This window comes from Chroicocephalus ridibundus, chromosome 1, assembly GCF_963924245.1.
Source record: "Chroicocephalus ridibundus chromosome 1, bChrRid1.1, whole genome shotgun sequence".
In the NCBI taxonomy this organism is placed as follows: Eukaryota; Metazoa; Chordata; class Aves; order Charadriiformes; family Laridae; genus Chroicocephalus; species Chroicocephalus ridibundus.
Genome location: NC_086284.1, coordinates 25,845,041 through 25,861,427, shown reverse-complemented (window position 1 = coordinate 25,861,427; position 16,387 = coordinate 25,845,041). Strand labels below are relative to the sequence as shown.

Here is a 16,387-nt window from a genome sequence, read left to right as displayed (position 1 = left end):
ATGCAGGTGGGAAATTTGGATGACGAGGTGACACAAACTCTGCTCTGAGCTGTCGTACCCTTCGGTGAAGGATGGGCAGCACTGCCGTGAGATTGTCCTGCAAGGACTAATTCTTTGCTGCAGCTTTTGGCTGTCATTGCCACACACACTGACCGGGTACAGAGCCAAGAGTCTACATAATGTCAGGTAAAGCTCAGCCTACAGCACAACCACAGCTGTAGTTTGTGTCTCTGCATACACCTATCTATGCACCTGCCTGGTGGGCAGGTATAAGTATCTGTCCCAGTAAACACAATAGTATAGAAAAGAGGTCTCAGCTTTTTCTTCTCACAGCCCTGGAGAAAACTAAAGCACTTTACTTTTGTTTACATGCAGCTTTCAATGTCATGGGCAAATCCAAATAACAGCAGCAGCTAAAGTTATAAGGATGATGGTAAATGGGACTTACTTTATAATGTGCTCCTTAAACTCTGTTCCTGCCATAGGGAGATGGGAGATGACAAAATCAGTGCGATCAAAACCACCTCATCGAAAAGAGAGTCAGAGGAAGGCCTTTGGAAGAGTGGACCCAATCCATCTCACCTAGGATCTTGGTTCAGGTTACAGTCTTTCTGGTAGCTTGATCAGTATCAAAAGCTCCAATATTCTTCCAGCTGTCACAGTTCACTGGGTCTCCCGTTATGTGGGTGTGCTGTAAGCTGTATCAGTGAAATGACACAGGTTCTAAGTGGCCCTCCATATAAAGCAGACAAGTTACATCCTGGCTTATTTCACCAAACTGTTTTACACTGAGCCCCAGAAACAATTGTGAGCCCCAGAAATGGTTGTGCCAGTGCAACTGACAAGGGACTCTAGGGATGGAGGAGGCTCCCACTGCTGCACAGGGAACATTGGACCCTTTCTCACTGACTCTGAAAAATTGTAATGTTTTTGGGCGACCAACTGAAATACTACTTTGCTTAAATTTTCAGTCCTGGGAGTACCCAGTCCTCTTAAAAGAAGTCAGTTGGCAGATGCAGATTCTGCAGAAGACCTGCAGAGGGAGATCCAATCTGCTCTGCTTTGACATCTTTCCTTCTTTCCCAACAGCTGAAGCTTGGGACCATCTCAAAGGCAACCTAGTCTGTTCCTGTGAGGTGCCTACATCTCCGCTATGAGTACAGTGATCAACAGATATCATAAGGTCCTTCAGCTGTAACTCTGGCCCATGTGGTCATCTGCTACAGGCAGGCACCTGCTGTGCAGGTGCTGGTAGTAGCCTTATGTGTAATGGTCTGAACACCAAAACCAGTGCCACTAGGAGCTATTTTGAGCACCAGTGCAAATAAAAAATTGCTTCCATGGCTGGAAAGAGACAGGTCAGGTTGGGAGGGTATCAGCTGCTGCTGTGAGTGGGATTTTCCAGGCTCTTTATTTTTGCCAGGTCCATGGGAACTGTCCAAGTGATTCCTCCCAGAAGACTTGGCTAAAGCCCTAACTCAGGATGTTCCAAGTGTCCTAATTCCAACAGGGAGTAGAATCCACAGCCTCAGGATGTGTCCCAGCAACTTGACTAAGTCACATCCGGGTTGAGAGGAGTCTCCACCCCACCTAACTCTTGAAACCAGACATGCAAGAGTCACAAAGGCTGGCAGAAAGCAAGCAAGAGGCAATGTCCTGGTTAAGTATTCAGCTATGAAAGGTCCTGTGGGCTCAGGGTGGTGTCTGTGTTTCTTTGCAGCATGGTAGTCTGCTGCTCAAGGCGGACCCGGGAGATGAATGCCCTGATTACTCGTCTTTTCAATCAAATTTCCTGTTGCTCATTTTCTGTGTTGTTCCAATGAGTCTTGTTGGCCAGGGAGGGGTAAGGGATGCACATTGGAGAGTTGGTGCTTCTGCTGCCTGACAACTAGATGATCAGATGTATGAGTTGTTCAAGCAAAAGGCTTGGTAGAAGACATCTTCCTGCAGAGCAGGGTAAAATGCAACAATACAAGGTACTGCTGGGCTGCAAGTGAAGGCTAAAAACAGATGTTGTCTACTGTGGAGGCTGTTTCTCCTCCCTCTTTTGCAGCTTCTGTAGTGCTGGAGATTGAGAAGATAATCAGCCTTGCAGCAAGGATGTTTGCCTGATACATTTCAGAGGGCTTACTCTCAGCTGCTAAATTTGGTTGATTTCCTTTCTAGTATTTAGCAATAGTATTTAGTAATAGTCTTTTTAACAAATACTAGAAAAAGGAAAAATCCCACATTTTAGAGCAGAAGGTAACGTAACAACAGTTACATATCCTGTATTCCAAGGACAACAATTGTCCTCATACCTGTTGGAGCGGATCCAGGGGAGGGCCACAAAGATGATGAGAGAGCTGGAGCACCTCTGCTATGAGGACAGGCTGAGAGAGTTGGGATTTTTTTTTTGTTCAGCCTGGTCAAGAGAAGGCTCCAGGGAGACCTTATAGCCCCTTCCAGTACCTAAAGGCGGCCTACAGGAAAGATGGGGAGGGACTCTTTATCAGGGAGTGTAGCTCCAGGGAGACCTTATAGCCCCTTCCAGTACCTAAAGGCGGCCTACAGGAAAGATGGGGAGGGACTCTTTATCAGGGAGTGTAGCAATAGGATGAAGGATAACAGTTTTAAACTGAAAGAGGAGAATTAGGAAGAAATTCTTTCCTGTGAGGGTGGTGAGGCACTGGAACAGGTTGCCCAGGGAAGCTGTGGATGCCCCATCCCTGGAAGCGTTCAAGGCCAGGCTGGATGAGGCTTTGAGTAATGTGGTCTAGTGGGAGGTGTCCCTGCCCATGGCAGGGGGGTTGGAACTAGATGATCTTTAAGGTCCCTTCCAACTCTAATCATTCTGTGATTCTATCCCCCCCACAGCTGAGCATCAGACCAAGGCCTAAGATTCTGGTATGAACAGATCATATTGCCTGGAGGATGGACATTTCCCTGGGACAGGTCTAGGACCAGCCATAGCACTTAAACCACTCTTCGAAATAAGTTCTCACCTTACTATGTGTTGCCAGTTACGTGCTAGTACACAAAAAATAAGATCAAATAGGTTCCACACAACCCTCCCCTTCACACATGCACTGTCCATCTGCCCAGATATTTCAGCCTATGTGTTTAGAGAGGCCTTTCATCCAGTTCCAGGCACAGGCTTCCCACTGTTCCTTCGTTCTGCTTTATGGGAATGTCTGCTGCCTCTCTCTTCCCTGTATCTCACTACTGGTGTCTTTTCAGTCTTCATGCAGGCTCCACATCTCTTCTCTCCCTGGCTTTAGTGTATGAAGAGTGATGAGGGGTTACGAGCAGATCTTCAGGTTTGCCCTTCTTAGTCCTCAGCTCCTTGGGTGGATCAGGAGCTGATGACATCTCTTGGAGACGGAAGGAGACATGCCTTGCCAAAGTCCTGTGGTCTTTGAAGGGCCATGGCTGAATGCAGCAGTGATGTAGGAGGTGTGAAGAGGGTGGGGAGGAACTGGTGTGGTATGGCTGCTGAGCTTGTGATGGAGCCTGCATCATCTCAGACTCAGCACATACTCAGCACTGGGTAGGTCAAAGGCAGGGACATACAGTTCTCTTAGCTCCTTCCACCGGCAGCCCTTGCTCCTAGGGGGTCTGAGCTGTCAGGATGCCCAGTGTCCTAGTTCTGGTTGGTCTGTCCTCACTGGCCGACTGTTTTCCCAGCTGCTGTCCTCTCCACTGGAGGAGGTGATTTCTTATGAGTCATCCTCTTCGGGAAAGAAACCTCTGGGTTGTTCCCCCCATGGTGTGAGCAGATGAGGAGGAAGGTATCCATAACCATTTTATTTTCAAGGTCTCAGCTGGGGGCAGGAAGATTGGAAAATGCAGACTTAAATTTGTAGCTTAGGGTGTAATTTATGAATAGGAGTTGGACAGAAGTGTGCAGGAAACATTCTCACAGACCTTAAACTTGAAAGCTAAACAGTTCTCAAGTTAAAAACAACACCAACTTCTCATCTTTTTTCTTGCACAGGATGGTCTGGTGGGACACAGGAGATCTGAGTTCTATTTCTGGCTCTTGTCACCAGCTTCCTATGACCTTGGACTAGCCGCCTAACCTCTCTATGTGCCTCCATTTCCTTCTCTGTAAAATGGGGGCGATCACATTTACCTGCCCCATGCAGATACTCTTGAGACTTATTTCATAGGACAAAAATATAGGAAGGGACATACTGAGTCAAACCAAAGACCTGACTCACCCAATAGCCTTTCTCTAGCTACGCAGGGGAAAAGTGGAAGCACAGGGCTCGAGTTTGGCTGTCACAGGTTCTCTTCTGGTCTTTCACAAAATTAAACACGTATGAAAAACGTAAGGTAAGTGCATAGGGAGGAGAAATATGTTTCTAGGATGGTCCTGGATGTCACAGGGTCAGTGAAGGCCAGCAGCAGCGCTGGCAGGGCAGACTCCTGGAGCATCCTTAGCCAGTGCTGCCCCTTCCTGGCTTCCCCGCTCCGAGTGCTCCGTGCTGCTGGCAGGGGACCCGCGCCCGCTCCGGGATAGGCCCCGCACAGGGCAGGCTGCCCCGCCGCTCCCCCCTCCGCCACCCCAAGGAAGGCGAGTAGAGGAAAACCGGGCTCCCGGGGCACAGGCAGCTCTTTGGGGCGCCCCGAGCATCGTTCCCGGCGGCCGGGAAACGGGAAAAGACTGTGCGGCACCGGCCTGACCTGGCCCCCGGCCCAGGAGCCGGCGACGGGACGCAGCGCTGCCGGGGTCTTCTTGCGGAGCAGGAGGGGGGCTCTGCGGAGCGGGGACCCCCGCCGAACTCAGCGTTTCGTCCGGGAATCGCAAGTCCCCCTGCGCGCCTTCCCCGGAGGAGCCCGGCGGGTGCGGGCGGCGAGCCCCGCTCCTCGCCCCGGCAGCGCTGCGGCCCCGGCGGCTGGAAGCTCCCCAGCGCCGGGCTCCGGGAAGGCACGGCCGGGCTCCGGGAGGGCATGGCCGGGCTCCGCGGGGGCCGGGGGCGGCCGGGGCCGGGAGATCCGCGGGGGAGCAACCCCGTGCCCGCCGGCGGGCGGGGTACGCGTCCCGGGGAGGGCGTGCTCCCGGCGGAGGATGTGGGCCGGGGTGGGGCGGAGGGGTGCGCGGTGAGGGGTGGAGAAGTTATAAATCAGCGGGGCTGGGGCTGAGCTGGTAATTGATGTCCGCGGGAGGTGAAGCTGGCAGGGCGGCTGGCTGCGGACACTCCCTTTCCGCGGGCCGGGGCGGGCGGGGAGGGTTCGGGGGCTGCTGGATGCGGATCCCGCGCCGCGCCGCGCCGTTATCTCCGCCACCGCGGGAGGAGCCCGGCACCGAGGAGAGCCCGTCGGAGCCTAGCCGGCGTCTCTGCCTCCGCCTCGCTGCCGTCGGCAGGGGAAGAGCCCTGCGCTCCCGCGGGCAGGACCATGCCCCGCCAGCTGCTCTCAGGGACCGTGCTGCTGGGAGCCGCCCTCCTGCTCGCAGGTAAGGGTCCGCCGGCACCCGGTGCCCCATCCAGCCCTGTCTCTGCTCCTGGCTGTCCGCGACGTGCCACCAGCGATGTGCCTCCTCGGCGGCGCCTGCCGTGCCCCCAGACCGGCCCCGCCGCACCCCGCTTGTCGGCTGGAGCCGGCGGGCACCTGCCTCCCGTCCTCCTCTCTCCCCTGGGTAGGGCCGGGGGACGCGATCCCCGCTTTTTAGAGAGTCGCGAAACGCCGCATCCCGAGCGGTCGTTATCCTCCGGATCCCCGGCGGTGTGCCCCGGGAGCAGCGCCCCGGGGGTGCCGGAGGTGCGGAGCCGCGGTGCCTCCCCTCCTCCGGGCAAGGCGGTGGTGCCGGCGGGGAGGGGACCCTCTCCCGGCCACAGGGGACAGCCGGCCCGGGCGACCTCCGAACCGGTGCATCACGGAAAGAAAGCATGTCTTGGCTGCAGGGCAGGCTTCTTTCCTCCCCGCTTTGTTTCCAAGTGTCAGCCTCTCCCAGCTCTGTCCGTGAAGCGGAAAAGATGCCCATTTCCTTCGCAAAAATCCAGCTCCTGCTGCCTCCTGCCCGGGCAGGGCGGCGGAGCATCGGTCGCGGCTGCCTGCGGGGGGCGGCCGCACGGATACCCGGCGTGGATGTCTCTGGAGAGTGGGACGGAGCTGCTCTCCGGCGCCTGCATCCCGCAATGCTGCGTGTGCTGGGATGGATCAGCGCAGATTTGCTTTTCTTAATCGAGTTTTATTTTACTTTGAGCGAGTAGCCGTCCCTGCTGGGCCGGAGCGCCGTGGTGGGGAGCGCGTCCCTGTGTTGAGTCGTTTGGTCACCTGGGAGCAGGGCTGCGGGGGACCGGGCAAGGGCCAGTCCCGCGTGGGCACATCGCACCCCCCGTGGGGCTGCCCCGCAGGGGGCCCTTCCGCAGCCCCCCCCCAGCTCGGGATCCCCGCGTCCCCAACGGGGCTCCCCAGGTGCGCTTCGAGACGCGGGGCAGCTTCCGCGCAGCATCGCCGGGCTTGGGGGCCGGCTGGGAGCGACAGCAAATCGCGGGTGGGGAAGGAAAAACCCGAGCTCCCGCCGGGACAGGCGTCGAGGCCAGTGGCCGAGCGGCGGAGCGATTCTGCGGCTAGCGGCGCGGCCGTCCGACTCGTCACGCTCCCCCGCGCAAGTGGCCACGGGCTCGCTCTGCTCCGCACCGCTGCGGGAGCGGCTCCGGCGCGGCGCGGTGTCCGCCGGAGCGGTCCCGGCGCGGTGCCCGGTGTGACCGCCGGAGCGGTCCCGGTGTGGTGCCCGGGGTGACCGCAGAACAGCCCCGGCGCAATGCCCCGTGTGCCGGCCGGAGCGGCCCCGGCGCGGCGCTCCCCGGGCACTACTGGTGCCACCGGCCGGCGGCAGCCGAGTCTCGCGGCTGCCCGGGAGGAGGGCTGGTGGAGCCTCTCCGACGAGACGTTTTCCTGCTCGGGAAGTGCTGATTCATCAACTTTGAAACAGATATATAGGTTTGGTTTTGTTTTTTTTTCCCCAGGAAAACGCTAATTTCCCCACATTATTTGTCTCTGCCAAGGAGGTTCTTATGCCCAGGATGATATAGGCACAGGCATGGGACACCCACCCTGGATACAGGAAACGTGGGTTCAAATCCTTGCCAGGCTTCCTTCACAGCTTGAGCTTGAACTTCGGCGTCCCGCTCCCACATGGGCTCCTGCAGTGACCAGCTATTGCTGGGGGACTGGCTTCCTCTTTCCTGTCGGAAAGGTTTCCCATTGTGCAAATCATGGCAAACCCACTGCCCAGGGAGAAGGTGGACTCTGTGAGCTGAGGACTGTAAGAGACCCTGGTTCACCTTCCTGTTCCAGGGACTCTCAGGGACATGCACACCCTAGACCAGTTCCAATGGGAAAAACTTGGCTCGTTTAGGGGAAAACCTGGTGCTTTGGGTGCTGGGCTGTGTGGACGTACATCCTGGGGTAGCTCAAGTGCGATAGCCACTGGAAAGGTGCTTCTCTGTAATTTGGCTGAGTGTCTTTACAACCAGTTTGCTGGAAATTTGTATCCTCCCTCCTTAAACATACAAAAGATTGTCGTCCAAATCAGAATTTCAACTGTTTCAAACTCTTTGATTTTGTTCCATTTTTTTTTTTTTGAAAGAAAATTATCCTTGCACAGCTTCATTTGGACATCCCAGATAGGTTGATCATGCTTCTTCTGGGTCAGTGGTAAAACTCTTCATACTTGACGTTTGCATGGCGTGTTTCAAAGTTGTTGGTGAAGTGGTGGGATGCTTTGTACCATGCGTCTCTCTATGCTTTTCTCCTCATTTCAGCCTCCTTCACTGCCTACCTACCTAAAATTCTTACTCGTGCTGTCCAGCACTTCCCTTTCAAATGTCCTTGATGAAACTTCATTCATCATCTCTGCATGGTCCGCTCTTGTAATTCAGTCTCTGCGGGTGTATGCGGAACTTCCATTTACTGACAGGTACCCGAAGAGATTCACAGAAATAGTCAGTGGCTCAGGAGTTACTACAGAGAGCTTCATAAGCATCCGATAGAAAGAGGTCTTTTAGCTTGTATATGTCTATTTATTAATCTAAATTTCCCCAAAACAACATGCAAGCTAGAAGCCATGAGAATCCCCATTTGAAAATGAGATTAAGGAAACTATGTTTCTTTGAAATGTGAGTGTTGGACATTTCAGCTCTTTTGTATTTCTATGCACACGCATATTTTGGCTGTCATAGGAAAGAACAATACTTTTGTCTGTGTTTTGCATAGTACTCGCATATGTTTCCTTTATAGCTTGTATATATTTATTCCACAAATTTTATTGCATACATTTATGCTACAGACTGTACACATAATGGTCAACATGAAAATGTTGTAGTCATATTAAATTCAGTCTCCCAGTCCTAGACTTTGTATAACAATAATTTTAATCGATAGCATTTGGGAATGTGAAGGACTGGGTTTAAACCCTGAAAAGATCAGATTCTGCAGCCTGGATCGAGGATTATGTGGACACATTTCCAGAAACATAGGCAGATAATTTGGCTTTATTTCCAGCTGTCCACACAGACGCAATACCTCACAATTAGCAGCTAAGAGATAAATAGAGTCTATTACAGTCTTATCTGTGGGCAGTGCTATATGATTCTCAGTTATTCCAGTTGGAACTAGATCATCAAAATCCCCAGCGAGTGGTAGACATTTCAATTTCATGGTCAGCTGGAAAAAACGAAGGAAGAAATTCCAGGTCAAATCTAATCAGCGCTGAGGTTAATTTCTTACAATAACTAACCTGACTTTTCTGAAAGTGCTATTCAGACGGAAGTTCATACATGAAGGTTTTGGTTTCATTTGGGTACTCAGCTGAAACAGCTGTGCAGACACCCAGCTACAGCGGTCTAATTTGGGATTAGGGCTGGAAATCTTAATGGAGTCTCGAAGAAAAGGGTTTCCCACTTCTTCTGGCTCTTCACAGAAACTAGGATCCCTTAAAAATTCTGGACTACATTCACATAAGGCAGAAGAGTTAGACCCAGCTGCATAGCACAGGTTTAAAAAAAAAGTATGCGTAGAGTTTAAGTATCAAACTTTCTGGCATTGCTAAAGAAAATCACTTACATCACTTACTGATGTTTTGCCAGATAGGCGCATTGCTCATATGTTCTACCCAAAGCTAAATTTCATTCTCTTATAGCTGGTGTAAATATGGAGCAATTCCTTTGGGCTAGGCTAGCATCCTCTAGATCTATGGTTCATGTGGGAGGAAATCATGACTTGAGCTGTGCCTTGCCTAGTAAAGATCTTCATATCCAGAAGCACCCAATCCATTAAAAACTCTACAAATTTGTCATTCGGGAGATCTGAGGATTTGTTCAGTGGCATTGGGTGTTTTTTTACATGTGAACAAACAAGCTGAGCCTATTTTTTGTCAAATGCTTCAAAGACTGAAACCAGTGGCCCTTCTCATTGTGTGGGTGTATAGGACAAAAGGAAATTGTCCACATTTTCAGGACAGTTGCTGAACCATATGCTTTAATGTGGTTTGGAAACTTCAAGCACAATGTTTATGAAGTTGCTAGTTTTCATGTCCGACTGAGATTGGGAAAGGAAGAAGCTCAGCAGATGAGGGTTAAGGTTTGGTCTTTCAAAAATCTGTGTCCAGTGGGGCTGTGGTGGGGCTTTATCAGCAAATTGTTCCTTTGAATCCCCCAAAGTAAGGCGTTGGGTCTTTCTGCTGCAGCCCCAGTGGGAATGGAAAGTAGGAAATAAGTTTGCCATGAAGCATAGGATGCCCAGCTACCACAGGCACCTCTGCTCCTGGAGGCAAGTCTCTCCTACTGATGTGAAAGCAAACTGCAAACTGCTCCTTTCACAGCTGTGCTTTTTATCTTTAGATCTCACTCCCCCCCAGCCCCGGCCCAAGAATCTTTTCATCCTCTATCACTGTTTGTAAGAATATGGGAAAGGTTTATGGGCATATTTGAGCATGAATTCCACCCATGGACAGCACCAGGCCCTTCTCTCTTTGCCCTTACGATGCATCCTTACCACCCATACTCCTGCAACTGAGAAACAGCCTTCCCCAAACATTCCCAGCTGGGAATGGCCTGACTTCTTAATCCACCATGTAGGAACCTCTCATCCTAAAACTGGTCCAATGATTTCAAGAAAGTGCCCCACTGATGGAGGTCAACACTGCATAAATCCTGGTGGTTAAAAGAAAAAGATATGCTGCAAGCAGCAGCTTGAGAAGTGAAAATACAGGCATTAGTGCTCTCTCCAAAGCCAAGCGTGCCACAATATCTTGCCTTGCGCGATGGGCAGAATGAATTCATGCTGAAACTAAGCAAAGCGATAACAGATTGAGAAACACAAGGGTGTAGGGGAAGAGATTTGAGACTGTACGTTTCAGAGGTACTTTTGGCTGAAACCTAAGTCTTGAGACATTGAGATGTATGGAGAAACTTGGACTGGGAGTGTGGATGACTGTTTCTTCTGTAGTAAGTCATGTTTGGTATTTGGGGTTTTTATTTTGTGGCACTAAAGATGAAGAGGAGGATGATTTTGCTTATGACGCATCTGTATTATTCAAGACCATTATAGATGCTTGTGAAACAGTTAATTGATTTATTCATCATCTTTCCCAGAGTTTTGTTTGGTTTGTATTAACGGAGAGGCAAAAATTCACGTTCATGATGACCTGATTTTACTGTCTCTCTGTTTTTCCATCAAATCCCCATTGATTTTCATTACCAAAATCAATTTGTCCATATCCACAGTGTTAAGTCACCCCTGTAACATATTGAGACAGAGCACAATCCAGCGTGACGCGATTGACACCTATTTCTGGTTGCATGACTTTTCTAGGCGGTGGAGCTGCTCTTCCAACCTTCACTGTTAAGTGGCACTAAGCACTCCTAAGTGCAATCCCTTTTAAGTTGTATTCACTCTTTTGGAGCTGTGGCCTTGAAACAAGGTGCTGCTTGCCGTTAGAGCAGCTGAAAGATGTGGAAGTGGTTAGAAGGAAGCTATTTCTAGGACTTCGGTGGGTTGAAGATGCTGTGGCAATGCAGTGACATTATTTCCGCTCTGTGCCCGGAAGCGGGGGCGAAGCGGGCAGGGGATGGTGGCCCTCGCAGAGCTGGGGACCCATGAGCAGCTGTCTCTGCTCCTCGGAAGTTCCCTCGGGAAGCCCGTGCTCTGGGAACAGGACCCCCTGCTTAGTGCGTGGGGAGCGGCGAGGGATGAGTGTGAGGGCGTTTCATGAGAGGAATTTCACAATTTCACATAGTTCGCTTTGGCGTCCTTCCTGTGGGATTCTTCCCTGCCACGGAGCGAAGGAATTCGCCCCTTTTGTTCCCATTGTCCTTCCTCTGTGGAAAAACCTCTCATCAGGATCACCATGGACTAATGTTAACAGAAGCGTGAGAGTTGCCATCCTGGATCAGACAAGGGCTCTATTTAGCTCCGTGTCATGTCTCCATCAGTGTCCAACTTCTGATCTTCAGGGGAGGTTCAAGGAGCCTTGCAGGAAGCAGTTATCTGATAAAATTCTCCAGAGAGGAAATTTTTTTGTAGTATGATCTAAAATCCACTATTATTTACTAAGAAACCGTGGGATTGAGAGTCAAGGAAACTAAAATTAGTCTCTGCCAAAACTTAGGTGTTGCCTATGTTTATGGCAAATGGATATAACATAGTGGGATTAAATTGCATTATATTGTATAATCCAGAGAATTTTCTCCTTCTGTTGTGCTGGTAGCGTTTGGGGTGAAAACCTACCTTTCTTTGTTTCATCCAGTGTTTTATTCATTGACGTTCATTCTAATCTATTTTATGAGTATTAATGATTGTAATTTCCCAGTGTAAACTGAGCCATCGGCGAGCTTGTCAGAAGCTCTCTGCAAGTGCACCTACCCTAGGCTTTGTGATTTAGATGTCATTTAACTGCAGAATGGGTCCAGCCTCTTGAGCTGTTGCAAAGGACTCCTCTGCGCAGACTGTTCTGGTTTTCACCTCTCTAGTTTAAATTGTTGTGTCGCATTACTGATTTTCCCTTGTTTTGAACCCAGGGCTTTTGCTTGTAGCTCTGTTTTATAGGTTAAAGTAGGGTGGATGGAAAGTCAGTTCCCGACTTTGTCTTTTTGTTGTTTTTTTTTTTTTTTTTTTTTTTCTTGGAGTGTTACAGAACAGTTCAGCCATAATGATGGAGTATCGGAAATAATAACCGGCAGCCTTCAGCAAAGTGGAAATCCTGCAACTTTGCTTTAAGTTTTCTTTTATTTAGTTCTTAATTTACTTCAGTGTGCACAGCTTAATGGATAGTACAGCCCCAAATGGGTTTGATAGGCCGGTGTTGCTGGGTGAGCTGACAGGTTACTGACAGGTAGGCAGTTTGACTGCTCAGATGTCTGTAAGAAATAGTCTTCCAATTCAGTCCTATTATGTTGCTTAATTTGTCCTGCCAGGGAATCTGTAACAAAACTTAAGCATCAAGTTGGTAAATAAATAAAAATTGGCCAAGAAAATTTATCCCCTTAGTCTACATAGGAATTTTGAATTATTTTTTAGTCTTTTTTTTTTTAATATACGTGCTTTGTCTTTGGTACCATATCAAGGCTTTCCTACTACACTAGTTAATGATACAAACTTTTCTCAAAAAATATCAAACTGATGATTATGCGCTGGGATCCGGCACGGTGGAATTAGAGCAGAGGCGTGGTGATGGCTGACAGCGTCCATAAGTGATAGAGTAGGATCTGATGGCTCACAGACGTAACACGGGTAGGGCTACCAACAGTCCTGTAAGCAGCACAGGCTTCATCGTGTATAGGGGCATGAAACCATATCCCTGGGTGAATGGAGGGGTATGTATGTCAGCCACACGGACCTGTGACAAATGTGGCTGTGAAAGCATTGCTACAGCCGAGCTCTGCTATAACCAGTCCTTACTGAGAACAGCCTCAGCAGACCTGGCTTTTTTAAGCTGGGAATTCATTCTGTTGGAGAGAAGACCAGACTTAGGTGGACACAACTGTGATACGGCTCTCACTTTTCTTAATGCACGACATGTATTTGTGTGTTTTGCCCCGTTGGTGTGGTTTACCTGAGTGATGATCCCATGATGGTTTATAATGGAGGCGTTACACTGTGCATTTGGGCTGCCATTTTCAATTCCATATGCTCAAAGGGGAATAAAATCTTTGTGATCATGGCTGATTTAATTCTTCGATTTAATTCTTCTCTGTAATTGCTTTCTCCTTATATAGCTAATGAAATGAGCACCTTCGCCTCACTAGATGTTGGCAAAGGTGCTCGTGTCAGTGCTAAGTTTCTAAACTTATTAAACTTAGATGCATAGAAGAGGAAACTAAGATTATTTTTTTCCCCCAGGTTCTCTGAATGTTAAATTTTGAAAATTATTTTTAAATGGCATTATGTAAAGTGCCTGTGCCCATGTTCAAAATCGCCTGGTGACTTTAGGGCAGACAGGACACAGTGCTCTGACAAGCTGGTGTAGCTAGTGCCTTCAAGCAGGTATTGCCTGGGCACAGCGCACTGAACTGCACGGCCTTGGCTGTCTTTGCGGCTTTCCAGATGCCCGGGTATGATGGGAAATGTTAATACTTGACTACTTGACTACTTGGTAGTAACTGGACACAGATTTATTTCAAATAACCAACTGTGATTTCAGCTTCCGAAATTTCTATATCTGAATTTTTAAATGAACAATCCCTTTCACTCTTTAATAAAATGGTTTTACCACAGGCTTCTGCAAGCACCACCTTAGCTAGGGCAAATACTGGCAAAATATTTGGCATTTATAGGGGAAATACGTATTTGTTTACATTTGCAGCTATTGACCATATTGGCATCCTAACGTGTACTGCTCAGAAGTGCTAATGAAGTGCTGTCAGAATTGGACTTGCTCTATTTTTAGCTGCTGGGTGTTTTGCTTTGCCTTTATAGCATCTAGTCTTGCATCAGTGTGTTTACACACCTAGGGACAGCAAAAGTGTACAGATAGTAAATAAACTCTTATCACTTGCTCTGAGGTCCAGAACTGCGAGGGGGAGGACACACTTGCTCAAATAGGACATACGCGTTTTTCTGTGCCTGTGGAGACCTTTCTTGGGCAGTAGCGTATCCATTTACCCTGACGACTGATTTTTAATTCCAGGGCATGGAGTCAGGGTCAAGGCATTTTAGTCTGCCCAGGACTCTTCTAATCTACTGTGATAAGCCTTATGCTGTTCAGACTCTGTTACGATGCTGTATCACACAGCAGCCCAGCTTTCTCATCCATTAACCTATCCACTTTCTTCGCTGACTGTTATGCCGTAATGGTACTGTAAATTCTGAAATTATAGTTGAGATTAATCAGATTTGAGCATTTGATCCAGAAATCACTGGGGATGTGTTGCAGAACGTCAGACTGGATAATCGGAATGTGCCTTCTGGACCTGGAAGGCACAAATCAATGAATTGGTGTTTTTTATGCGTCAACGTGTAGTTTGTAAGTAAATAGCTTCCAACAATTTTCTTGATCTTGAAAGCAAACAAGAACACATTTCAGGCACAACAGAGGCATGTGTGAGTGATAGATCTGTTGAGAAGTGAGACAACTTGAACCATGTCTTCTGCCCTGAGTGTGTTTCTGTTTGCGGCCGAGTCCCAGCACAAGAGCAACCAGGAAACAGGGACAAAGCTACCTTAGAGTCCAAGAACCTCATGTTACAATTAACCCTTGCAAGTCCACATGGCCCTTAGTTGCCCTGCAAAGCTTTGCTTTGATAGAAGTAGTGGTTACATTTTGCTGCTTCAGATCATGAGCTTGCTCATCTGGACAATTGTCAGTGTCAGCTTGGGACATAGGTGTACCTCCTTGCTACCTCACAGATAAGCTGTCTTAGTTTCTCTTCTGCAGACTTTAGGTTGGATATTTGGATTTGCTTCAGAGAAGTGGTATGAAATTAGGTGTATGAAGGACTGTGAGGTTTCCTTTAGGATGGGGCTTGGATGGCATCTGAAAGACCTGGAGATAGTGCTTTGAACCTCAGGGTGGCTCATGGTTTGGCACTGTAGGCCTTTTCTGGAGGCTGTTTCTGAGTACAGGCAATGGAGATGGTGCTTTTACCTCTGGGTGCAGGAACCAGGCTGCGTTGGCTGCTTTGCCTGTGCCTGAGCTCTAGGAACCCAGGCAACATAGGTGAAATAGGGGCTATTGCTGCCACAGAGCAGGGAGAGTAGCTTCTTCCAGTAGCAGTTCTTCCCAGCAGTCACAGAAGTAGAAAGCTTCAGTATCCAGAGTGATCCCTTCTCCCTCTAGCCCTGTGGCAGGACAAGGCCAGACTTTCACCCTTCAGGCAGGAAAAAAAATCAATATTTTTTTTCCAATCGTCACTCAAATTTTGAGACAATTCTGCCTAGAAGTTTTCTTGTCTTATTGATGCAAGTATTGATGCTGATGAGAATCTCACTGTTGATTAAACTGGGAAGCCTGTTGGTCAATATTTCTCCTTGTGGTCAGATGTAAATCAAAACTTTAAATGGATCTTCAGAGTTGACCACAAGTTCCTTTTTCTCTGTCTCCTTTTTTAAATAGAGTGATGTGGTATGATGGCGTAATTGGAATTATTATGGATAGGTACAACTGTTTGTCCGAAAAAAAAATGTTATATTTATTCACAGAATGGCCTGAAGTACCTTTAGGAGTATTGTTAATACAATAGCTTGCCAAGAAGAGCTTTGAAATAAAGAAAACTACCAAAACAGATTTCCTTATAAAATGGAGGAAAGCTGTGTGCCCCTCAGGAGGCTGGCTGGTGGCCATGTTCTGGTTAAGGTGCTGCTGAGATTCAGCTCATTTTCACTGGAGACGCGCTGAAGGTCAACCCACTGGGTACTGCGTGCTCCTGAGCATTTCAGCCAAATTCTGCACTTGCTTATTAGTTGCACGCGTGTGGGTATTACCATTCCCTTCAGTGGGACGACTCATAAGGAAGTGCTCATAAGCAAGAGTAAAGTCCTGGGCTGCATTTGAACAGAACGACCCACACTTTAAGGAGCACAGAGAGGTGAAGACCCTATTAAGAAATCATGTGTGCTCTCTTTCCAGTTCAGGAGTGTCCTCTACAAAATATATTTTTTCTGAATGTGTTTGAATCAGGAGGAAATGATATGTGATGGTAAAACCCACAAAGGGTCAGTTACATTTAACAAGCCTGCAAATCCAACAGTGACTGAAACAATTACTTCATGATGGATAACTTTATTGCTCACAGATGGCACTTGAAACCCAGAAGGTCAGATTCTTTGTATACACTGAAGTTGCAAAGATAAACTGATCGTTCTCCTTAACCTCTCATTGTGCAGGTGAAAAAAGATTAGTCAACATGTTCAGGATAACTGGAGCGGCTGGAAGACAGTCAGTCAGCCTTGAATTCTGAAA

At 48.7% G+C, this 16,387-nt stretch overlaps 1 protein-coding gene across 2 annotated transcripts in view; it reads left to right on the top strand.

The window, feature by feature from the left end:
- The first annotated feature begins 5,116 nt into the window (after positions 1-5,116).
- FLT1 (fms related receptor tyrosine kinase 1) overlaps positions 5,117-16,387 on the top strand; it is a 113,034-nt gene continuing 101,763 nt past the window's right edge. Inside the window, exon 1 of one of the 2 annotated variants that reach the window (XM_063331892.1) lies at positions 5,117-5,440. In XM_063331892.1, the coding sequence (XP_063187962.1) occupies positions 5,383-5,440 (58 nt within the window). In that variant the 5' untranslated portion in view covers positions 5,117-5,382. The remainder of the gene's footprint in view (positions 5,441-16,387) is intronic. The other variant, XM_063331902.1, reaches the window with a different exon arrangement.